We start from the raw sequence: 19909 nt of genomic DNA on the forward strand, positions 1-19909 counted from the left end.
GTGTTGCTATCGCTGAAGCCAAGAAGCCTGCATTCGCTCCATAGGATGCACACACATTTCCCCTTAATTTTTGGAGGAGAAAAAGTGTGTCCTATAGAGCGAAAAATACGGTAAGTAGATACAGTTTCAGGCTTTTCACTGAAGCCACTTCACACATTCAGCCGCTGCCGCGATATCAAAGCAACGTATAACTATGCCTGTTTTCTGTATCCTGAAGGCATCCACCACGGAGTCGTGGTCAGTGGAGTTGGTAGGGTTAGGCCAGCCTTCCAGATGTTTTGGACCACAATTCCCATCAACCCTGGCAGATATGGGAGTTGCAGTCCAAAATGTTGATCTGACTGAGCAGAAAGCAGCTTCATATATCCGTTTAGTGACCCTAAGACAGGCAGTATGTCTCAATGGTGATTTAAGAACAGAAGACAAGCTTTTCTGGACTGAAACAAACGTTAACCTAAGCCAGCTTCCTAAAAAGTCCACAGCTTATGGTGAAGGGCGGGTAACAAATAAATAAAAATAATAGCACTTAGGACTGGCAAAGCCTTTCACACTCACACTACGGAATTCCCGGAAGGGCACAAACTGGACGATGTCACGCACAGCCTCCTCTCCCGTGTAAGACCGGACCACGCGGCTGTCTCCATCCAGGAACTCCATGGCTGCGAAGTCCGCGTTCCCCACTCCCACGATGATGATGGACATGGGCAGCTTGGAGGCTTGCACAACGGCATGCCGCGTCTCGTCCATGTCACTGATGACGCCGTCGGTGATGATCAAGAGGATGAAGTATTGCTGAAGAAGCAGGGTGAAAAATCGAAAAGTCAGACAAGTTCCAGGGTATGGGGACATGGGTGGAGCGTGGGCAGTTTGAGATGATGAGGCAGGGGATGGGACAGTCCTGTTCAGCTGCAAGGAGGGAGGGGCACCTGGCCTGACACTGGAACATTGGTGTCAGTAAGGCCAAAAGAAATGTGTGTTGTGGTGATTCAGTGGGTTGGCGGGGGAAGATGGAAATGGCTCACATCCAAAGGGCACCCTGCTCCCTCCCCAAACCAGGAGAAACTAGATTGGGGAATGTGACCGGCTCTAGTTTAGGCTTCCTCATGGAATATCTATTCTCTTCTGGCATGTTATCTATTAAAATTTTCTGATGATTAGTGCCAAAGGACAGACACAACTGATACCTGATTAGCACTCCTTGGTCCTTAGTGAAACCTGCAGGATGGTCCCTTGTCCTCAGACAAGGTGCAGGACAACATTGCCTTAGGAAATATTTTAATACAGGAGGGTGTCTCAACCGAATAGTGCAGGAGAAGGATAAGTTTGTGCTAAGCCCCCATCGGAGTTCTCAACATTTTCCTAAAAGAGGGTCTATCTACATTAAGAAATAATATCAATGGACACTTTTTCTGGGGTGTGAGGGTTTGCAGGGCGATTTTCATCAGGACCACAACGGGATGGAAGGGGTAGACGTTTGCGGTTACTGGACTACAATTTCCATCATCCTGACCATTGTCCACACTGGCTGGGGATGGTGGGGCTTAGAATCCAACACCATCCAGAGAGTAGCACCAGATTGGCTACCCCTACCAAATGTTCCTGGTATATGAGGACAGTTGGGGTACATCTCTTCCCGTGAATTTCCAACCAACACACTGGAGTTATAAAATTAATCCTTCTCCTGTTCTGCAGCTCAAACTGTGGAACCAAAATAGCAACACAAACATTCTCTCCGAAGCACACATTTATTTCTGCAAGTCTTTAATGGTGGGTGATCCAATCCATGAGCTTTCAGAGCAGAGTGAGCTAGCAGTGCATTGGACGTCATCCAGGGGCTCAATTCTGCAGTAGCATTATCATGTACTTGCAGGATCTAATGCAGTGGTTCCCAAAGTGGGCAGTACCAGTCGGTAGAGCATGAGACACTTAATCTCGGGGTTGTGGGTTCAAGCCCCATGTTGGGCAAAAGATTCCTGCATTGCAGGGGATTGGACTAGATGACTCGTGGTCCCTTCCAATTCTATGATCTAAGGTAAAAAGGTAAAGGTATGCTCTATGACCCCTAGGGGCAGTGGGATTACCTAAGGGGGTGCTAGGAGACAGTGGGGGTGGCAAGGGGCACTAGAGGTGTAAATGACTCTCAGCCTTCAAAAAGCTGGTATCAATCAAGTTCAGTTAATTAATTGAAATAGTTTCAACTGGATTTTAAATAAAGGTGCAATTGATTGTTACTGTTTTAAGTTTTATTGTGTTATTTTCTTCCGTAGTGGGTCCTGCAAACCGCTAAATGCTTTCTATAGGGTAGGAGGCACTGGGGACGGGTTAATGGAACCAAGAATGTGGTGGCCTGAAACGTTTGGGAACCACTGATCTAATAGTTCTCCTCCTTGCAGCCTCTGCCCTCGTGCAGATCCAGCAGTGCCCCCACCAAACACACTTTATCCAAAGACAAATGGGAAAGGTGCCTGAACTCACAGTCGCAGACTGTTGCTGGGTGGCCTGGGCTGCAAAGCGAGCCACGTGGTTGATGATGGGGGAGAAGTTAGTTGGTCCATAGAAGCGTATGTGAGGCAGGCAGGTGGAGTAGGCTTGGACGATGCCTTCTACACCTTTAGAGCAAAGTAAGAGAATGGGTGGTCAGTGCTGCAGGCCCCCAAATGCACACAAATCCAGGCGTGAGCCCCAACCCCTGTCCCAAAGTTTTGATTTTGCGACCTTTGTGTTCCTGAAACAGCCTTGCAGCACAATCCCATCATGCATGTGTCTACTCAGAAGAAAGTCCAGTTGGAACTCATCCCCAGGTAAGTGCATAGAGGATCCTGGCCTAAAACTCACCCAAATGACGAAGACTTCTCTAATTGGGGGGTAGCCCTAAATATAGGTAATTAATTAATGACTTGAGACAGTCTCATCCTCATTGTTGGGTGGCGGTGGGAAAGAATCTTATAAAAGAAACAACCTTTTCAAGCTTCTTGTCAAGCTGCTTGCAGGGGGCCTCCTGCTCGGCTCCATCCGGAAGTGTGTGGGGTTTTCTGTCTCTGCATCCCAGCTATTTATTCCTCGCCCCGTTAACTCAGGTGACCCTTTAACCTATCACTGAAGCAACATGTATGAACACCTACTAACGCTCCCAGGCTGCTTCATGTCTCTGTGAGAGGTGGAGGCTGCTTTGGTTGCATTTCCCAGAGAATTCACAGACGACTCCCAACAAGTGCTGCTAACTAGAACCAAACCTCTATGCTCAGAGGCAGCATAAGTTCAGAGGCAGCATCTGGCTAGTTGGTATCGGAAGCAGGAAGCTTCACACTAATCCAAAAAGGCAATTGGAACTAGAGAGGAAGGTGTCTGTCGATTTTCCTTTCTCATTTTTCCAGTTTGCAGTGATTTGTTCCCAGTGAAAATGTGTCAATATTTAACATGGATGTCTCCTAATATATACTTTTTTTTTTACTAATATACACACATTTTGCAAGCAACTTTCCCTACCATAATGCATTCTGTATGTAATTTTCACTAATATATGCATTTTGGTACACATTATTTGGTTGGTCAATGGCCTCACAGAATTTTGAGGGGAGTGCATTTTGATGGATAGTTATGTTTGGATATGCATATTGTTTCGGGAAGTGCAAACTGGGTGGCTTCTTAGTGAAATGCAAACAGAATCAAATCTCTTCCACCTCCCTAGCCTAGTTGGAACACTTAAGGCAGCTTCCCCTGGTGTCCTCCAGAAGTTGTTGGACTACAACTCCCATCAGCCCCAGCCAGCCAGGGCCTTATATCATTAAAAGATTTGAACTGGGGCTCTTCTTTAAGCATTTTGTACACCCCACATATAGTGCTATTTTAGTCTGGATACTTCTGTGGTGGAAGCTACTTAGAGGAAGTTTTTGTGTCTTTTCAGAAGGTGTGCCACCCCCCAAAAAAACAAAAACCCTCTCAGCTTTGCACCCCCTGCATTTAAGACAGAATTTGTATATTGCTCTACATGCAGAAAATGCCTCAGCAGTGTAGAGAAATAAAATATAAAACATAGTACAGATTTTAAAACAGCATTAAAATGTAAAAGCCAATGAATTAAAGACAGCAGAAATAAAATGAACGGTGCACTTACCGAGGCAAAAGGGGTTTGTAGGATTGAAGTTAATGGCAAACTCGTGCGAAACCTGGAAGACGAAGGTTGAAAAAGAAGCAGTGGGGATTAATTTTATTCCTCTTTCCACCCAAACATATTGCAAAATGTAGCTGATACCCAAGTTTCAGGATGTGTTTCCTCCAAGATTCACCTGAGCATTAAAATTAGGGGAGCCCATTCTCTCCACCCTTCCCCAAAGACTGCCTTGTGGCACAAGGGCACCACACCCATTTTTGCACATCTGCTTGTCCACTGAATGTATGTAATGATGGAGCTAGCAAGCAATTCATGTAACCCAGGGCTAGGTCCACCAAGCCTCTTCTTTCACTTCAGTGGGAGAGGTGAGAAGAGGAGCTCCTTCCATCAGGCTGGGCCTCCAGCCCTTGAGCAGCTTCCATTCCAGCGAGTCACTGAAAGGACCAAAAACTTTAAGCACAAGCACCTGGCCTTTGTTTCCCACTTTCCCCTCCCTGTCCCTTTTGTGTCATCATCATGTCTTTTCGATTGCGAGCCTGCAGGGCAGGGAATGCCTGGTTCAACTGTCTGCACACAAACTGCTCTGGGAACCTTTCTGGCTGAAGAGCAGGAAGGCACAATTGCTCCAAATAAATGCATCACCTTTCTTTTTCATGGGACTAAACTTTAGTGTCAGACTGAAGGTGGCAAAAGCTGCCACGCAATTACCCCTGCACTGTCCCCCAAAGGCAGCTCTCATCACATTGCACTGCATTACATTTCGGCCCGTAACCATCATTGCCGTTCCCTCCCATGCCAAACTCGCATGGTCCTGTGCCTCTCTGTTTGGAAGTAAAATGGGACACCCCAAAGCAAGGTCTGGTTCCTGCATACTCAGGGGGCTTCTCAGGTATCCAGAAGACTAGTTTATGAATGAGAAGGAAATGAATGAATGAATGAATGAATGAATGAGCAAACAAACCAAATAGGCACAAATTTGTCCCTTTGTGGCATCTATGGAATGTGGAGGGCAGTTGAGCACTGAGTGGGTCAGTACCAAAGAAAGGAAGAGAAAAGAGAAGGCAGTTCCAGGGCTTGTGTCTTTTCATTCTTTGGTTGTAAGGACGCAAGAAAAGCCCTGCTGGATCAGGCCCAAGGGGGCCCATCCAGCCAGGCATCCTGTTCTCACAGTGTAAGAGAAACAGTAGCAACTCTCCCCACTTGAGATTCCCAGCGACTGGCATTCAGAAGCATCACTGTCTCCGACAATGGAAATTATGCTGTGAAGGTTACTTTGTGATTACTTTTTTAAGTACACCATGCACTGTGCTTGGCTCCCAATTTTGGGGAAGAGAGATATATCGGTAACTCTAAAACAAACAAACAAACAAACAAACAAACAAACAGTATTGAAGTTTTAATGTCTGTCTTTGAGCATTTATTAAAGCTGTATCCTAAGAGTGGGCATTGGGCCCAAGGAGATATGACCCATTAGGTTAAAAACACCCATTCCAACAATGTACAGAGGTGTTTTTTTTCAAGGGGGGGAATCACCCCCTTCCCCGCTCTCTAGAACCGCCCCCCTACATATAGCAAGTCTCAGGACTGAGCCCCTTTTTTGCCATATAGCATAGTAGGAAAAAGCTTCAAGAATGTGTAAACAACAACCCAAAAAGTGTTCTTTTTGCTTCCCCCTCACCTTGCAAGTCCCAGTCAACAGCATAGAGATCCCGTTTCAGACTAGCAAGAGGGCTGGGGATAGGTCCTCAGGTGACACAATACAAAGCCTCATGATTTCCATAGACGACACTTTCTTTTCCCAGACTTGCAGGCTCAGGACCCTTTCTCCCCACGAGCAAACAATGAATAATTTGACATAGTCTTCCCACCACCACCAAAAGTTTGCACATAGGAGGGACTTTGACAGATGGCTGCAGCCACAGCCTCCTGGGTGCCCCCCCCCCCGAGTGCTTTGGAATTTGAATTTGTTCCCTCTCACAGCCCCTACAGAGATGACTTCTTGAGGTCCCCTTCGCAAAGGCCTTTGCATTTCAAGATGTTCTCTGACATTTCCAACATGGTTTTTTTTAATGTGTTGAATATCTTATTCATATCAGTCCTTTGAAAGCATCCTGAGGCACCATGGCAACAAGAGCATCGGGAGAACAAAGCATGATTTCTATGTCTCTTATCTTTAATAGTCATCTCTGCTTCCTGCTCTGGTCCTCACTGTAACAATAGCCATGTTTGCGATTTGTTATCTGCAGTCCATGGAAAATGCAGATAGCCATCCACGAGGTTATAGATACGGTGGAAATTAAGAGCAGGCATTCTCAAAAGCAGCCAACATGTATCTATTTTTTTGGTATGTTCTTTTCACTAATACATGTGTTTCTATGCACACTTCACCTCAGCCTATGTATTTCTGCACACATTACTTGGCTAAGAGAACTGCAATGCAAAATTTTGAGAAATGAGAACTCTGAACTGTAGCTATGTTTCAGTTTGTGCATTGTAAGGTAGGTCTACACACTTCTCCCCCATCCCTGGCCAGATCCCCCACAAAGTCACAAGCGTTGTTATATGTGAGAGATTTCCGAAGCTAAAATAAACCTAAACCTCCTGAATGGTGGTCCGGTTTCCTGCATGGAAAAGGTATTGAGTCATGCTGTTCTTTGGCTGGAAACTAAATCAGGCTTATAGGCTATTTAGATAAAATAGACCTGCCTCTCTGAAAAGCAAACAGGTGTTTTTTGTTTGGTGGGTGGGAAAAACACCTAGAAAAGTGTATCAGTCACTGGACCCACCTGAAACATGAGGAACAAATGGAAGTTATGTGTCCTATTGACAGGTTCTGAGAATTAATTTTAGGCCTAGTTTCACAGAGCTACTGCGCTTGCCAGATCTAATATGCAGGGTTGGGAGTTTTAACTGCAATATCCAAATAGATGACAATTAGGCCTGTCAATTAATGTTTCCAGTGGCTCCATTCAGGCCACATCACAGAGCACAGATCTGGGACCCCACAGCCTGGGGTGCTTATATTTTGCTGTAAGCTGCACAGAGTGGCTGGGGCAACCCACTCAATGGGTGACATATTGTTTTTGTTGTTGTTACATTTAGTCAGTCCTTAGAACACTGAATACAGTGATACCTCAGGTTACATACACTTCAGGTTACATACGCTTCAGGTTACACACTCTGCTAACCCAGAAATAGTGCTTCAGGTTAAGAACTTTGCTTCAGGATAAGAACAGAAATTGGGCTCCGGCGGCACGGCAGCAGCAGGAGGCCCCATTAGCTAAAGTGGTGCTTCAGGTTAAGAACAGTTTCAGGTTAAGAACGGACCTCCGGAATGAATTAAGTACTTAACCTGAGGTACCACTGTAATGCAAAAACCAAAGCAAGTGTCTGCAAAGGTGTTTTGGCTTTTACCAAAGACATAGTCTAGTTATATGCTACTATGAATTTAGATATTTAAGGATGGAGTTTTTTGTACTGAAAGAAATTTTATGTCTGCTAGACTGTTTACTTCTTATTTTACTTCATTAATTGGGTTCCAACAGATCACTTTCCCTTTTTCTAAATCATTAGACAACAGATCCCACATGTGATGTGGTGCAAGACAAAGGAAGCTGCCCACTCATGTATTCATCACAGCGGTGGACCTTTTGAGTGTTCAGAGACCTGGCGCTTTTATTTTCGGTCTTTCCAGTTAAATGGCTGGCAAATGTTTATTAAAGCTTTCAGTGATTATTCAGACATAATACTGAAGCTTGCAGTCCTAGAAAGTAGAGACTCACCCAACACTCTGCTCAGGGGTGAAAAAACAACCACCACAAAATGCAAACCTTTAGACTGCCATTTTAACTTACTTCATCTAAAAAAAAAATTCATCTCAGAAGCAAAGTTGCACGTCACCCATCCTAATTCCTCCCATTAAAATGTCAGCATTTGATTCCTCCTCCTGCTCTCAGGAACAACAAATTGGTCACCTTCAGAACCGAAAGATGTTTACTGCATTCATTGTAATGGGGGAAATGACAGACAAATGTAATGTTTAATGGTGAAGAAGGGGGATGACTCACTCTCAAGCAGCACATCGAGTGCCTGATCCTGCACTTAATGTCACTGGCACCTTGATACAGGGTGTGCACCACTGTATTAATAGCAAGAATAATGTGCACAGTGGGAGAGTTACTGGAGTATTTAATCATTAAGGTAGCACTTGAGACCAAGTGAAGAGCCTCCAAGAATCAGCAACCATGCCTGGGCACCAACAGGGCATGCAGGACTCACACCAACTGTGGAGGTGCAGCATAGATGCCTCTATGGACAGGGCAGATTCCTGTTTATCAATATTGCGGGTAAAAATATTAGATTCCACACAACAAAAATCCATATACATAAACATCTAATAGCACTGCCATAACATTTATTTAGCCATGTATTTATTTCATTAATCTATTTTTACCTTCCAGCAATAGCATGCCCCCAGAGCATCTTATAAAGCAAAGCACACTATTACTGCTCTTGCAGTTTTTAACATTTTGTAGTCTGGCTTTCAGAGAAAAGATTTTGGTTCCTAACCTGCATTTTATGGCACAGGTTTCCTTTTTTGGCTGGTCGTGGATTACCTCCTCTGTCTTTGGAGTTGTTGTGTGGACAACCGGGACACTCATGCCCTCCTTATTAGGGTCGGCAGTGATTCCTAATGTTTGACAGCCATTGCAGTCATTCCCAACCACATGAATGACACCCAGTTGTGCCCATCCGCTAGCAGAATGGACTTTCATTCATGTAATGGGATTCTTCTTCCCCACCCCCTGAGGACACCCTCAAATATGTTTCAAAAGGTTAGGGGGTCCATCAAGAGCAGGTGGGGAAGGTGTCAGGAGCTACAGGGGGGAGATGAGAAAGAGGGAAATCTTGCAGAAACTCTGGATATCAGCTTAAGCTGATATCCAACATTACAGACCTGTAGCAGTGAATGGCATGGACTGTTCCTCACCCATCCAAGCTTGGAGGGCTGAGGCAGAATTGTAGTTTTAGCTGATGGATTCTCTAACCTAGCCTAAACCTCTGAACAAGCAAACACACCTTCCTCTCTCCTTATCCCCCTTTCTTTTCACTCCTGCCTTAGAATCCCCATTTCAGACTCTGTTCCCCAGGGTGCTCTGAATGCTTGCCACGGGGCCAGCTGTTTGACTGAGGCGCCATTCCTACGCTTATGTAGGAGTTTGCCCCACTGAACTCAATGGGATGTACTTCTAAATATAGAACTGCACTGTTTGAATCAAGAAGGAAACCCTGAAAGCTTTGTTCCACCTAATGATATATACACACACTGTAAGCATGGAAATGTCTACAACAACAGGAGCAGGTTTACCTTCCAGTCTGGGGGGAGCTGGGCACCAAATCCCAAAGCAGGAAACATTTTATCTCTGCAAAATAATCAGAAGAAGGGGGGGAGGGGGAAGCAAGGGAGAAAGTAAGTATGGACTTAGGCAAGGCTGCAAGGCTGCAGATCTCCAGCACGGTTCTGTAACCCAAATAAACATTATCGGTTCAACAAGATATGCAGAAAACTACTTAGGAGAGATTCCTGCTCCCTGAGTACTCACCCTGATTTATTCACACAAAGTTTATGCAGAGGTGAGACTATATTCAGTCTTTTATTGAGCATTCCTTCTGATTTGTTTGCTGGGAAGTTATACAACAAGGAGCACCCATCCTTTCTGCAGTGGTTATATGCCTTTCCGTTAATCAGGAGTGGAGGGGAACCTCCTGCTTATGGGCCAAATTAGGCCTACCAGGCCACCCCATTTGGCCAAGCCACACACACCTGCCCAGGTGTAGGGCAGGTGAAAACCTGGCTCAGTCAAAGGGGGAGGTTGCAGGCACTGCTGATCAGCCTGCAAAGCCCTATGCAAAGAGTTCCAGAAGGTGATGTGTTTGCAAGGCCTCACAACCAGCTTTGCAAGATGCGTGTGGTCAAACTTCACTGCCAAATCAATGTGTTTCTCTACCATCATGAGGACTACAAACTTTAGAGAATTACACAAACCACATGGAAGGCACACATGCAGGCGTTAATCCTCTCCCCTTTTAAACAATTTTAAATTGTTAGCTCCTTTGGGAGCCAAACATGCCTAATAAGTGGAATATAAATACATAAGCCAAGAAACACATTGTTTTGGAAAGGGCACTTTGCCCCACGCTGGCAATCTGTCCCTGGCTTGAGACAATCTGCAGAATTCCAGGGGGAATTTAAGAAGAGCCCAGATGATTCAAAGCAAGCTCCCCGTCCCGTCTTCCATATCCTGTCACCATCCAGATGCTTTGGGCTGCTGAGAGCCATAATCTAAAACATCTGGAACACTTCAAGGTAGGACGAGATTGATCTAATCCAACATCCCATTTCCCAAATGGCCAGCCAGGGGAATCTGGAAGATCACAAGCAAGGCATGAAGGTGGCACAGGAAGATAGGGCTGTAAAAAGCTGCCTTTTGCCGAGTTAGTTATATTGGTTTGTCTAGCTTACTAATGTCTACACTTACTGCCAGTGGCTCTTTGCGGTTTCAGGCAGAGTCTTGCATAGCCCTATGTGGAGTTGCCATTGGTATTCGTGTATGTGTGCGCGTGCGTGCGTAGTTTTCGGGAAAAAATTATACATATAAAACATAGCAATTTCAAACATTAAAATACAGAGTTCTTTCAAACTCTTAGACCTCCTTCCATCTTTAAGATTAATTTTACTGCATTTTTTACCCTTATCTAGCTATTCTATAACCATAATTATCATTAAATCAATTCCACATTACAAGTGTCTTTACATCCCTGCCAAAGATTTTAACTGTTTACAGTGGTCTTTTAATTAAATTACGAATTTATTCCAGTCTTTAGAAAATACTTGATCTTCCTGGTTTTGGATCTTTCCAATCAGTTCCGCCATTTCCGCATATTCCATCAGTTTCATCTGCCATTCTTCTTTCACTGGTATTTCTCCTTCATTCCATCTCTGGGCTAGTAGCATTCTCGCTGCCATTATTGCATACTTAAAAAGTCTTTTACCTACCATTGGAATTGAACCAGGGACCCCTTGCATGCAAAACAGTTGCTCTACCACTGACTGGTGGCCCATGTGTTGATAGACCTCTGCTGTTTTCCCTCTGTGTGCATCTTTTGGCTAATAATAGTAATAATTTATTATTTATACCCCACCCATCTGGTTGGGTTTCCCAGGTGTACTGCTTCTGTAGCTGGAGGTTCCACCTAGCTGTCATGGCTAACAGCTCTTGATTGACTTATTCTCCATGAATTTTGTTTTAAAATACATAAAACATCTGTAGCAATATTTAGATCATCCCTTCCAGACAGAGGCTTGTGAGGGAAGCGGCACTTACGTGTCATAATCTTGTATTATCTGCCCCACTGCCCAAATAGCTGAGAGGTATTCATTTGTTCCCATGGGGTTGATGTAGTGCAAAGACGTGGGGTCCCGAGGATTCCCGTTGGAGGCTGTGAAATCAATCCCGACCTGCAAGGAAAGATCAGCACCACTTTTACTATAGCAATGCCCTCTTGTAGTAGTGGCCACAGGGGCTGGACTCCACGGGTTCCCAAAAACAGACCAGGAAAGTGGTGTTCCCTGGGGGCAAGAGTTATTTATCCCCCCCTTTCTACAACAGGGAAACTGGGGGTCTCCCAATGTTTCTGGACTCCAACCCCCAGAATCCCTGACCACTGTCCACGCTGACAGGGGCTGATGGGAGTTGGAATCCAACAACATCTGGAGGGCCACTGGTTCACCACACCTGGAAAGCCTAAGGTGTGGCTTGGCTCCACTTCAACAGAGTGGCCACCTCTTCCTCAAAGGGCTTTTGGGTCCATCCACAGCTAACTGGTCAGGGTAAAAAGTAGACTTTGTCAATACTATTTCTCAGTATTGGTTCTTCATCGCACAGGTCCCTCAATGCCTCTCCTGATATGAACCTTCCAAGACCCTAAGATCCTCATGATTTAGCGTTACATCTGAACAAGGCCACATTCTCCCCATCCATCCTCTCCTCTGCCTCCCTCAGCTTCCTCTGTTGTCTCCACTGTGCTGCATTTTAAATTGTAAGATCATTGGGGCACAGACCTCTCTGCTACTACTTTGCAAAGCACCGTGTGCTTTGGTGGCACTATCTGAATAACAACCAATCGCTGGCCATGGCATCCAATGGAAGGCAATCAGTTACTCAGTGGATCCTGACGGTGCCATTCCACAACTCAAGACCTGCTAGACGAGCATCAGGAGAAATCCAGAAGCCCGTCCAGCTAGTCAAGTTCTGAACAGATGATTCCAGCCCTCTGCGCTGATTTATTTGGCTTCCAAATGAACCATTTCCTCCTTTGTGCCAGCAAACCTTTATGCAATAGTTCAGCTGTGTGCGTAACATGCTTGTACTCATTCCCGTTCCTATGGCAACGCCTCCTCCCTTTCTCTTTATGTCTCTTTAGACCAAAACAACAAATACGGGGGGAAAGAATACAGCCTGCATTTGTGTGTTTGTGTGCATAGACACAACATTCTTGGACACTGTACTCGGAAAAATAAGTTTGAAGCAGCAGGGGGCGGGGATACGTGTTCAGTACATTGGATGAAACAGCAGTGGAATTTAAAGGCCCTCCACTCTTCCTGAAGTAAAGATTACACAAACGCACCTGTGCAGAATGAATGAAAAATCTCTCATTGCATATACACCAGCAAATGTCTAAGGTGAAGAAACACAGAACATTTAACCCAGAGGTCTCAGGAACGTTGATACAGGTCAGAACAGGGGGGAAGCATTGGAAATTCTGCTAGATAACAAACCAAAGCTAGGATCTGCTTCTTGGATTAAAGCGAGAAGCAATTCAAGTTACAAGAAAGGAGATGCCAACGAAACATCAGGAAGGACTTTCTGAGAGTAAGAGCTGTTCAACAGTGGAATGGACTCCCTTGGGAGGTAGTGGACTCTCCTTTCGCTGCAGAGGTTGGGTGGCCATTTGATCTAGTTGATATTCCTGCAGTGGAGGGGTTGGACTAGATTGCCCTCTGGGTCCCTTCCAACTCTACAATTCTCTGATTCTGTCATTTGGCATGCCCAAAGCTACATCTGCCAAATCTTCAAGTGTGCCAATAGAGACATTTGCACAAATTTGCAGCTTATACGTGCATTTTGCTAACAGACTAATGTAGGATGAGGTGGCCTTTGAGGTACTGGGGTGGTCTTGAGCAGCATAAGGTTTTATAGGACAAAACCAACACTTGGAAGTGAGCCCAGATGCTAATTGGTACAATACCCCAGGGGCATCCTGGGCAGAAAAGATGGAGCTGTTCTACAGCCACTGCCAGCAGAGCATGAGTTTTAAAAAATCCCACTCACAAATGGGCAGGGACCCTCACTTCATTTTTTTCTGGGTCTGCTAGAAACGTATTTTTATTCCAGCAAACATATGATTCAGCTTTCTAGGTTTGCTCTAAAGGTTTTACTGGTTTTAGCTGTGTTTTTATGTATGACTACATTATGGTTGTGGGGTTTTTTGATTGATCTTAGCTGTGCTTTGTTGACAATTTTAGAGTGTACGCTGCTTAGAGAGTTATGTGTAAGTTGTTTATTTTTAATCATTTCTTTTAGAAAAAATTATAAACAGTTTATAAGAAAAAGAGAGGAAGAGACCAGTAGCACAATACGCCCCCAATCCATTTGAGTAATTTCAACTCCCAAATCCCCCTCCTCCAGCAAAATAATAAGAATAATCTGTGAATACGGGTGGTGAATTTGGCTCAGCCCTAGTTTTGGCCCAATTACCAGACGCTTTCTGGCTATGGACTTGACCAGGAGGTCGCTCTGTGGGATCCACATTGAAAGGCAGCTCCTAGACATTTTGATGACCTTCCTGGCAGGTTGTGGCCAACATTAATGAATATCTGTGTGCAGATGCATGTATTTAAACTGAGATTTCAGATATCCTGCCTCCAGAGGCAATATGTCTTGGGTCAGACCTGTCTGACTGAGGCATCAGTCTTCATTTGATTAAGAAATGAGGTTAGTAAGCAAGCCTGCAAAATGAGCCCAGGCAGAAAGTGGCCCTAAATGAACTTGGATTCATGGGGAAATTGGTGATTAATTAAATTAAATTTTTGAATCTCTTCCCATGAAGGCATCTTGAAGCGATCAACCATTTAAAAAAAGGAAACAGCAGTAACAACTTCAGATCCAATACAGATTCTAACTGAGGCAAAAACTGATGATGTGTGCTGCAAAATTCACCCGGCATTGGGGTTTTTTGGCCAAATGAAATGTGTTCATTGCTTTGCAATGTTGCTTTCCTTATGCCCCGTTGAGCTGGATTGATGTCATTCGTTCTGCTGTACCTCATGCCTCGTTTGCGATCGCAGCCAGAGGCTGATACAGGCAGCTTGCTCTCAGATCCACAGCGCTTACACTGGAGTCGGAGACTCCTCAAGGCTACCCTGATCTCCTGGGATCTTTTTACGCCTGTCATTTGATTAAGTCCAAGTGAGGAGAGGATGCAGAATGGCACGTTCCCAAACAAATTCACTTCACCTCATGCTTATTATAGCGCTTTGTGCACAAAGAGACAAAGATCCTTACCGTAAACATTAACTGGCAGCCCCCAAGGATATAGTCCAGGAAGGTGTAATCTCTGGTGATCTGAAAAGGGAATTCAAATGGTTAGAAAGGGGGGGAGGAAGGGAGGCAATATAAGTGCATTTTCAGAAATCCCTCAACATTTATAAGCAGAAAGGAAAACTTATTATAAAGCACTTTTGACCGTTTGTCTCTATGGAACTAAGGTCCTGTTGACCATCAAAATTTCAGAAGCAATATGATGGCTGGTAGTAAGTATCAAAGAGAAACTGCCCATGTGTGCACTGCAAAAACTAGCTCCATTGCGTTCAAAGTTCTATCTGTGGCGAGTCCAATTAGAAATGCAAAAGATTGCTGAACACTGCAGTCATCAAGAATACTGAGCATGTATGCATACATACACCACACCTCCTGCATCAGGACCGTCCTGGCAAGAATGTTTGCTGCTTCTATGATAACATTTGCATAGAATACCGGAAGCAGCACACAGTGTGAAGCAAAGATGCATCCACCAGAAGCCACGGCCAATAGCAACCTACAGCAGAGGGTGCCAAGGGGATGTCCACTTGTCGCTGTAAAACTACAACTCCCATCAGCCCCAGCGAGCATGGCAAATAGTTCAGGACGAAGAGAGTTGTAGTCCTACAATGCCTAGAGGGCACCATGTTGGCTATTCCTGCCGGGTGGAAGGGGAGGGGGTCATATTAAAGCATCTGCTTTGCATACAGAAGGTAATGGCTTCAGTCTCTAAGCCGGGCTAAGAAAGTCCCACTTCCTGAAACCCTGGAGAGCTGTTGGCAGTCAGTGTGGACAATGCTGAACTAGAAGCACCAACCGCCTGGTTCCCTTTTTTGTAGCATCTCCAGAACCTCACAAGAATCTCAATGTCTTCCCTCCTCCCCGTCGTCTCTCATCCCTTCTACTCCCCTTCCCTTTGATAGCTTCCCTTTCCTGAGGTCACAACATTATGCAAATCCAGTAACGGTTGTTTTTAAAGTTAGGATGAACTAACCATAACTGCAACTTTAAAGATTATACAATAATACATTTCTTCTAGGGAAACGCACCGGGGGGGGGGAGAGCTTAATCTTCCCCCTGCCTTGCTTACAAATCTGTGGGAGAAAAGAACCACCACCATTCCAATTCACCGCCTCTGAAGAAAATAATGCCACCGGCTTTTCCTTCCAAGAAGCAGCTGCAAGAGTTTTCATACATGTGTTTTGAGCAGCAACACATTTCGCAACAGCATCACCCTACCCAGCGCCCTCCAGATATTTGGAATCGCTTCCAGATTACCTGTTTAATGAGCCTTTCCCTGATTTGCTTGAGGAAGGCTGGACAACGCTGTATCAAAGCGCTGTCCAATGTTTTCCAATATTTTTTCCCATCCCTCCCGGTCACATGCCTTATTGGGGGAAAACTGATCTTCTTGAGGAAGTGGGTTTGTTGCACATGACCTCCCAGTCTGTTACAACTGCAAGACCCGGATTTGCTGGTACGTGATAGAATCCTACCCCCACAAAAGCAACAGTCTGGGTGTGCCCATAGGATACCTCTCCCTTCAGTCTCAGTGGGGGGCAATGGGAGTTGTAGTCCAAAACATCTGGAGGGCACCATGGTTGGTGACAGATGCTTTGTGTGAAGTACTCACTTTGCAGGATTTCACAATGATGATTCCTGAGTTCTTGTAGCTCCTTTTCTTCTTCTGTTTTTTAGGGTTAATGCATTCAAATTCTACCTATTTAAAAATGAAATGGAAGGAAGACAAGTCACAATAAACACAAGAGATCCTGAATCATAGAACTGTAGAGTTGGCAGGGACCCTTGTCCCTGGATCAGAAATCCTGCACACAGCCAGTTCTCATTCTCTCAATGCCAGCAAAATGCCACAATGAGCCACAATTTGTTAGGTTGGGGAACTGCACCACTCAACACAGAAAAGTGCACCTTTGGAAGGTCAGCTGCATCTGGGTCTGCTTGCCAGTTTGGAAACTGCAAACTACATCGGAACATGGGACGTTGCCCGAGACCGACCACTGATCCACCTAGTTCAGCATTGTCTACCTTGAATGGCAGCAGCTCTCCAGGATTTAGGGCAAGGAAGTCTCTCCTAGTAGGTTCTGCATTAAAATGCTCCCTTAATCGAATTTCTCAACCATCGTTAGCTATGGATGCACCCAGACGATGGAGCTGAGAAAGCCATTCCCTTCTGGTCTTTAGAGCCTGGTGTTTTGAATAAAAGAGCTGCCTGGGTTACTGACAGCAGGTAACTCCATTTAGAAGCACTCAGCACTTGACAGAAACAAAAGCGGAAATGGCAGATGAACACAGCAGTATTCCAAGTCCTTTTTTATGTGAGTGTGTTTTTTGGAGGGTGAAGAATGTTGATTACTCATTAAGTAAACAAACGTGTGTTCCCATTTTATTTTTAAGCTTTTATGTAGAAGCACCCCAGCTGTCTCTCTGAAAGAACCTTTTCTTTCCACCTGGAGCATGTCGATAAAAACGCACACGTTCGTAGGAGTCAAAAAAGAAGGTCTGAAGTCAATATGTAACGATTGTGAAAAATTGTGAACCTGACCTACTGGGACTTTCTCAATTCACAGATCAACCTCTACTGCTCACTTTGCTACGGGTGACACCAATGACATAACCTTTAGACCACTAGATAGTCTGATCTACCTGAAACGGAAGAGAATTCTCTAGCATCCTTCAATATAAAAGGTCTCTGAACATAATAGGGGGAAACTGGCACTTTATTGGCCTTTTATAGACTTCCCCTGAGATTTAAAAAGATGCCTTATGCCAGGACAGGCAATTGGTCCAGCTAACTCAGTGCTGTCTACGCTGACTGGCAGCAGCTGTACAGGGCTTAAGGGCTTTCTCAGACCCTGCCTGAAACCGCCAGCGATTGAACAAGGCACTTTTCCCATGCAAAACGTGCTATGAGCTATGAGAATGTTCACAAACATTTGAATAAATCCCACAAGGTTCATAAACAGGTCTGATGAGGTGTTTTTTTAAAAACTGTAATATAATTACTTGCCATTACAAACATTTGGCCAGGTATCAACTAAGCAAACCTTACACATTTAATAACATTTCAGAGACTGATACAAATAAAATTTAAAAAACCTTTTAAAATATCACAATTTGATGGTGAAGAAAGCTGCCATCCCTATGATAATCAGCAGAATTTCCATCGATCATGTGGTGCCTGAGTGAGAATTTTTGCTGTTCTAAATGTAGCATATTTATCAGTGTCTCTGACAGGAAGAGCAACTTATCTCGAAAAATCCGTCTTCAAAAGTAGCAATGGGTAGATTTTTTAAAAAACGAAATCCACATGCACTTCACATTCACGTATCAAGTGAATCACATATCAAGCGTCTGAGAATTACAAAATCCAGCTTGACCTCTAGGGATACCCTTTAATCTGGCTCTCCCATTCTGCAAAGGGTAAAATGTTTGGGCCTTAGAAAAAAACAACTGTTCTTAGTTTAACATCCATCCAATCCCTTATTTAACTGGGTGTGCCATAGGTAGGAGAAATTATAATAGCAGAGCCCAGAATCCTGTTCTCACAGTGGCCAGCCAGATGCCCTGATGGGGAGCCCCCGAGCAGGGCCTGGGCACCCCACTTGTGATTCCTAGTGACTACTATTCAGGTGCATACTGACATAGCCATTGATAGCCTGCTCCTCCATTAATCCTCCTTTAAAACAATCCACATGGGTGCCCAACACTACCTCACGTGGAAGCAAATTCCATTAGTCAAATGACTGTGTGGAAAAAAAGTACTTTCTTTGACTGTCAACGTAAAAGCTTGCTAATGAGTGAGAGGTTGGAGAGAACTGAAAATAACAAACCAAGAGAATGCAAGTAAAGGAACGAAGATGGCACATCAATCCAGACAAAGCAGAATCATGGAATCATAGAACCGGAAGGGACCCGAAGGGTCGTCTAGTCCAACCCCCCTGGCCATGCAGCAGCGTAGGGGAACGCGAGTTATGGAGACAGCAACAGGTTGTGTTTTGTTTTTTAATGATCCAGTTGGATTTTTGCTCCTCATCCACACAGACAGCAGTACAAAACCAAAAAAGGGGGGAGGGGCCTTGTACAGTGGTACCTTGGGTTAAAAACTTAATTCGTTCCGGAGGTCTGTTCTTAACCTGAAACTGTTCTTAACCTGAAGTACCACTTTAGCTAATGGGGCCTTCCACTGCCGCCGTGCGATTTCTGTTCTCATCCTGAGGTAAAGTTCTTAACCCAAGGTACTACTTCCAGGTTAGCGGAGTCTGTAACCTGAAGCATTTGTAACCCGAGGTACCACTGTACTGAGTCAAACCATTGCATCTAGCTCAGTACTGGCTACACTGACTGGCAGCAGCGACTTTCCAGAGTTTCAGGCACCTGCCTGGAGATGGAGCCTTCTGCATGTGAAGACCTGCTTCTTGCCTTGCAGGCCTTTATCCACCTGGCCTAGGAGGGGAGTGCTGTGATTGACTCCAGCTGCAAAAGCTGAAGATGCTGAACAGACTCCCGCACGGGGGTGTTGTTGTTGTTGGGGGGGTGCTGTTAGTGATATTTTTGGCTATTTGGTTGTGCACTTTTTGATGTGTTTTACTTACTGTTTATGGCTACTTTTGTTACATCTGTAATGATGTACATTTGTTCATGCTGTAAACCGCATTGTGCATGGTTTGAACCATGGAAAAGCGCCATACAAGTAAATTGTGTGCGCATGTATGCTCCATCGCTGCACTATGGCCCTTCCTGAAACCTTGCTGCAGGCCTGCACCACCACCCTGCCTCTGAGCAGGGAGAGAGCAAGGTCACCTCCATCAGCCTGGCTGGGAGGAGGCACACAAAGGATGGCCTTGGATGATGAAGGCAGCATCCAGGTTGGTTTATATGGGGAGAGGCGGTCCTTCTAGAGAGGATTCTCTGCTGACACATCAGAAAACCACTACCAGACAAGCCATTACTGTGCTAGGTGGACCAATGGCTCAGCATAAAGAGACTTCTTCTATTGTCCTTCTTATTATTATTACTACTATTACAGCGCATGTATCCCGCCATGTTTCTTACATCACAGAACTCAACATGTAATTCTCAGGTGGTCTCCCATGCAGGGACTGACAAGCCCCAAATCTGCTTAGCAAGGTGAATTTAG

At 44.8% G+C, this 19909-nt stretch overlaps 1 protein-coding gene and 1 long non-coding RNA gene across 2 annotated transcripts in view; one reads left to right on the plus strand and one right to left on the minus strand.

Annotated features, from left to right (window-relative positions):
* Nucleotides 1–19909, minus strand: part of CPNE2 (copine 2) — an 83310-nt gene that overhangs the window by 1031 nt on the left and 62370 nt on the right. Inside the window, exons 9-15 of the mRNA XM_083511478.1 lie at nt 16385–16471; nt 14737–14796; nt 11497–11630; nt 9480–9534; nt 4115–4166; nt 2476–2609; nt 556–792 (exon numbers count right to left, since the gene is read on the minus strand). Coding sequence (XP_083367604.1) covers nt 556–792; nt 2476–2609; nt 4115–4166; nt 9480–9534; nt 11497–11630; nt 14737–14796; nt 16385–16471 — 759 coding nt within the window. The remainder of the gene's footprint in view (nt 1–555; nt 793–2475; nt 2610–4114; nt 4167–9479; nt 9535–11496; nt 11631–14736; nt 14797–16384; nt 16472–19909) is intronic.
* Nucleotides 11661–12798, plus strand: LOC310710606. The gene is made up of 2 exons (XR_014528152.1): nt 11661–12211; nt 12596–12798. It is a non-coding gene; the product is annotated as an uncharacterized lncRNA (long non-coding RNA).

Source organism: Podarcis liolepis (genome assembly GCF_965112155.1).
Source record: "Podarcis liolepis genome assembly, chromosome: 7".
In the NCBI taxonomy this organism is placed as follows: Eukaryota; Metazoa; Chordata; class Lepidosauria; order Squamata; family Lacertidae; genus Podarcis; species Podarcis liolepis.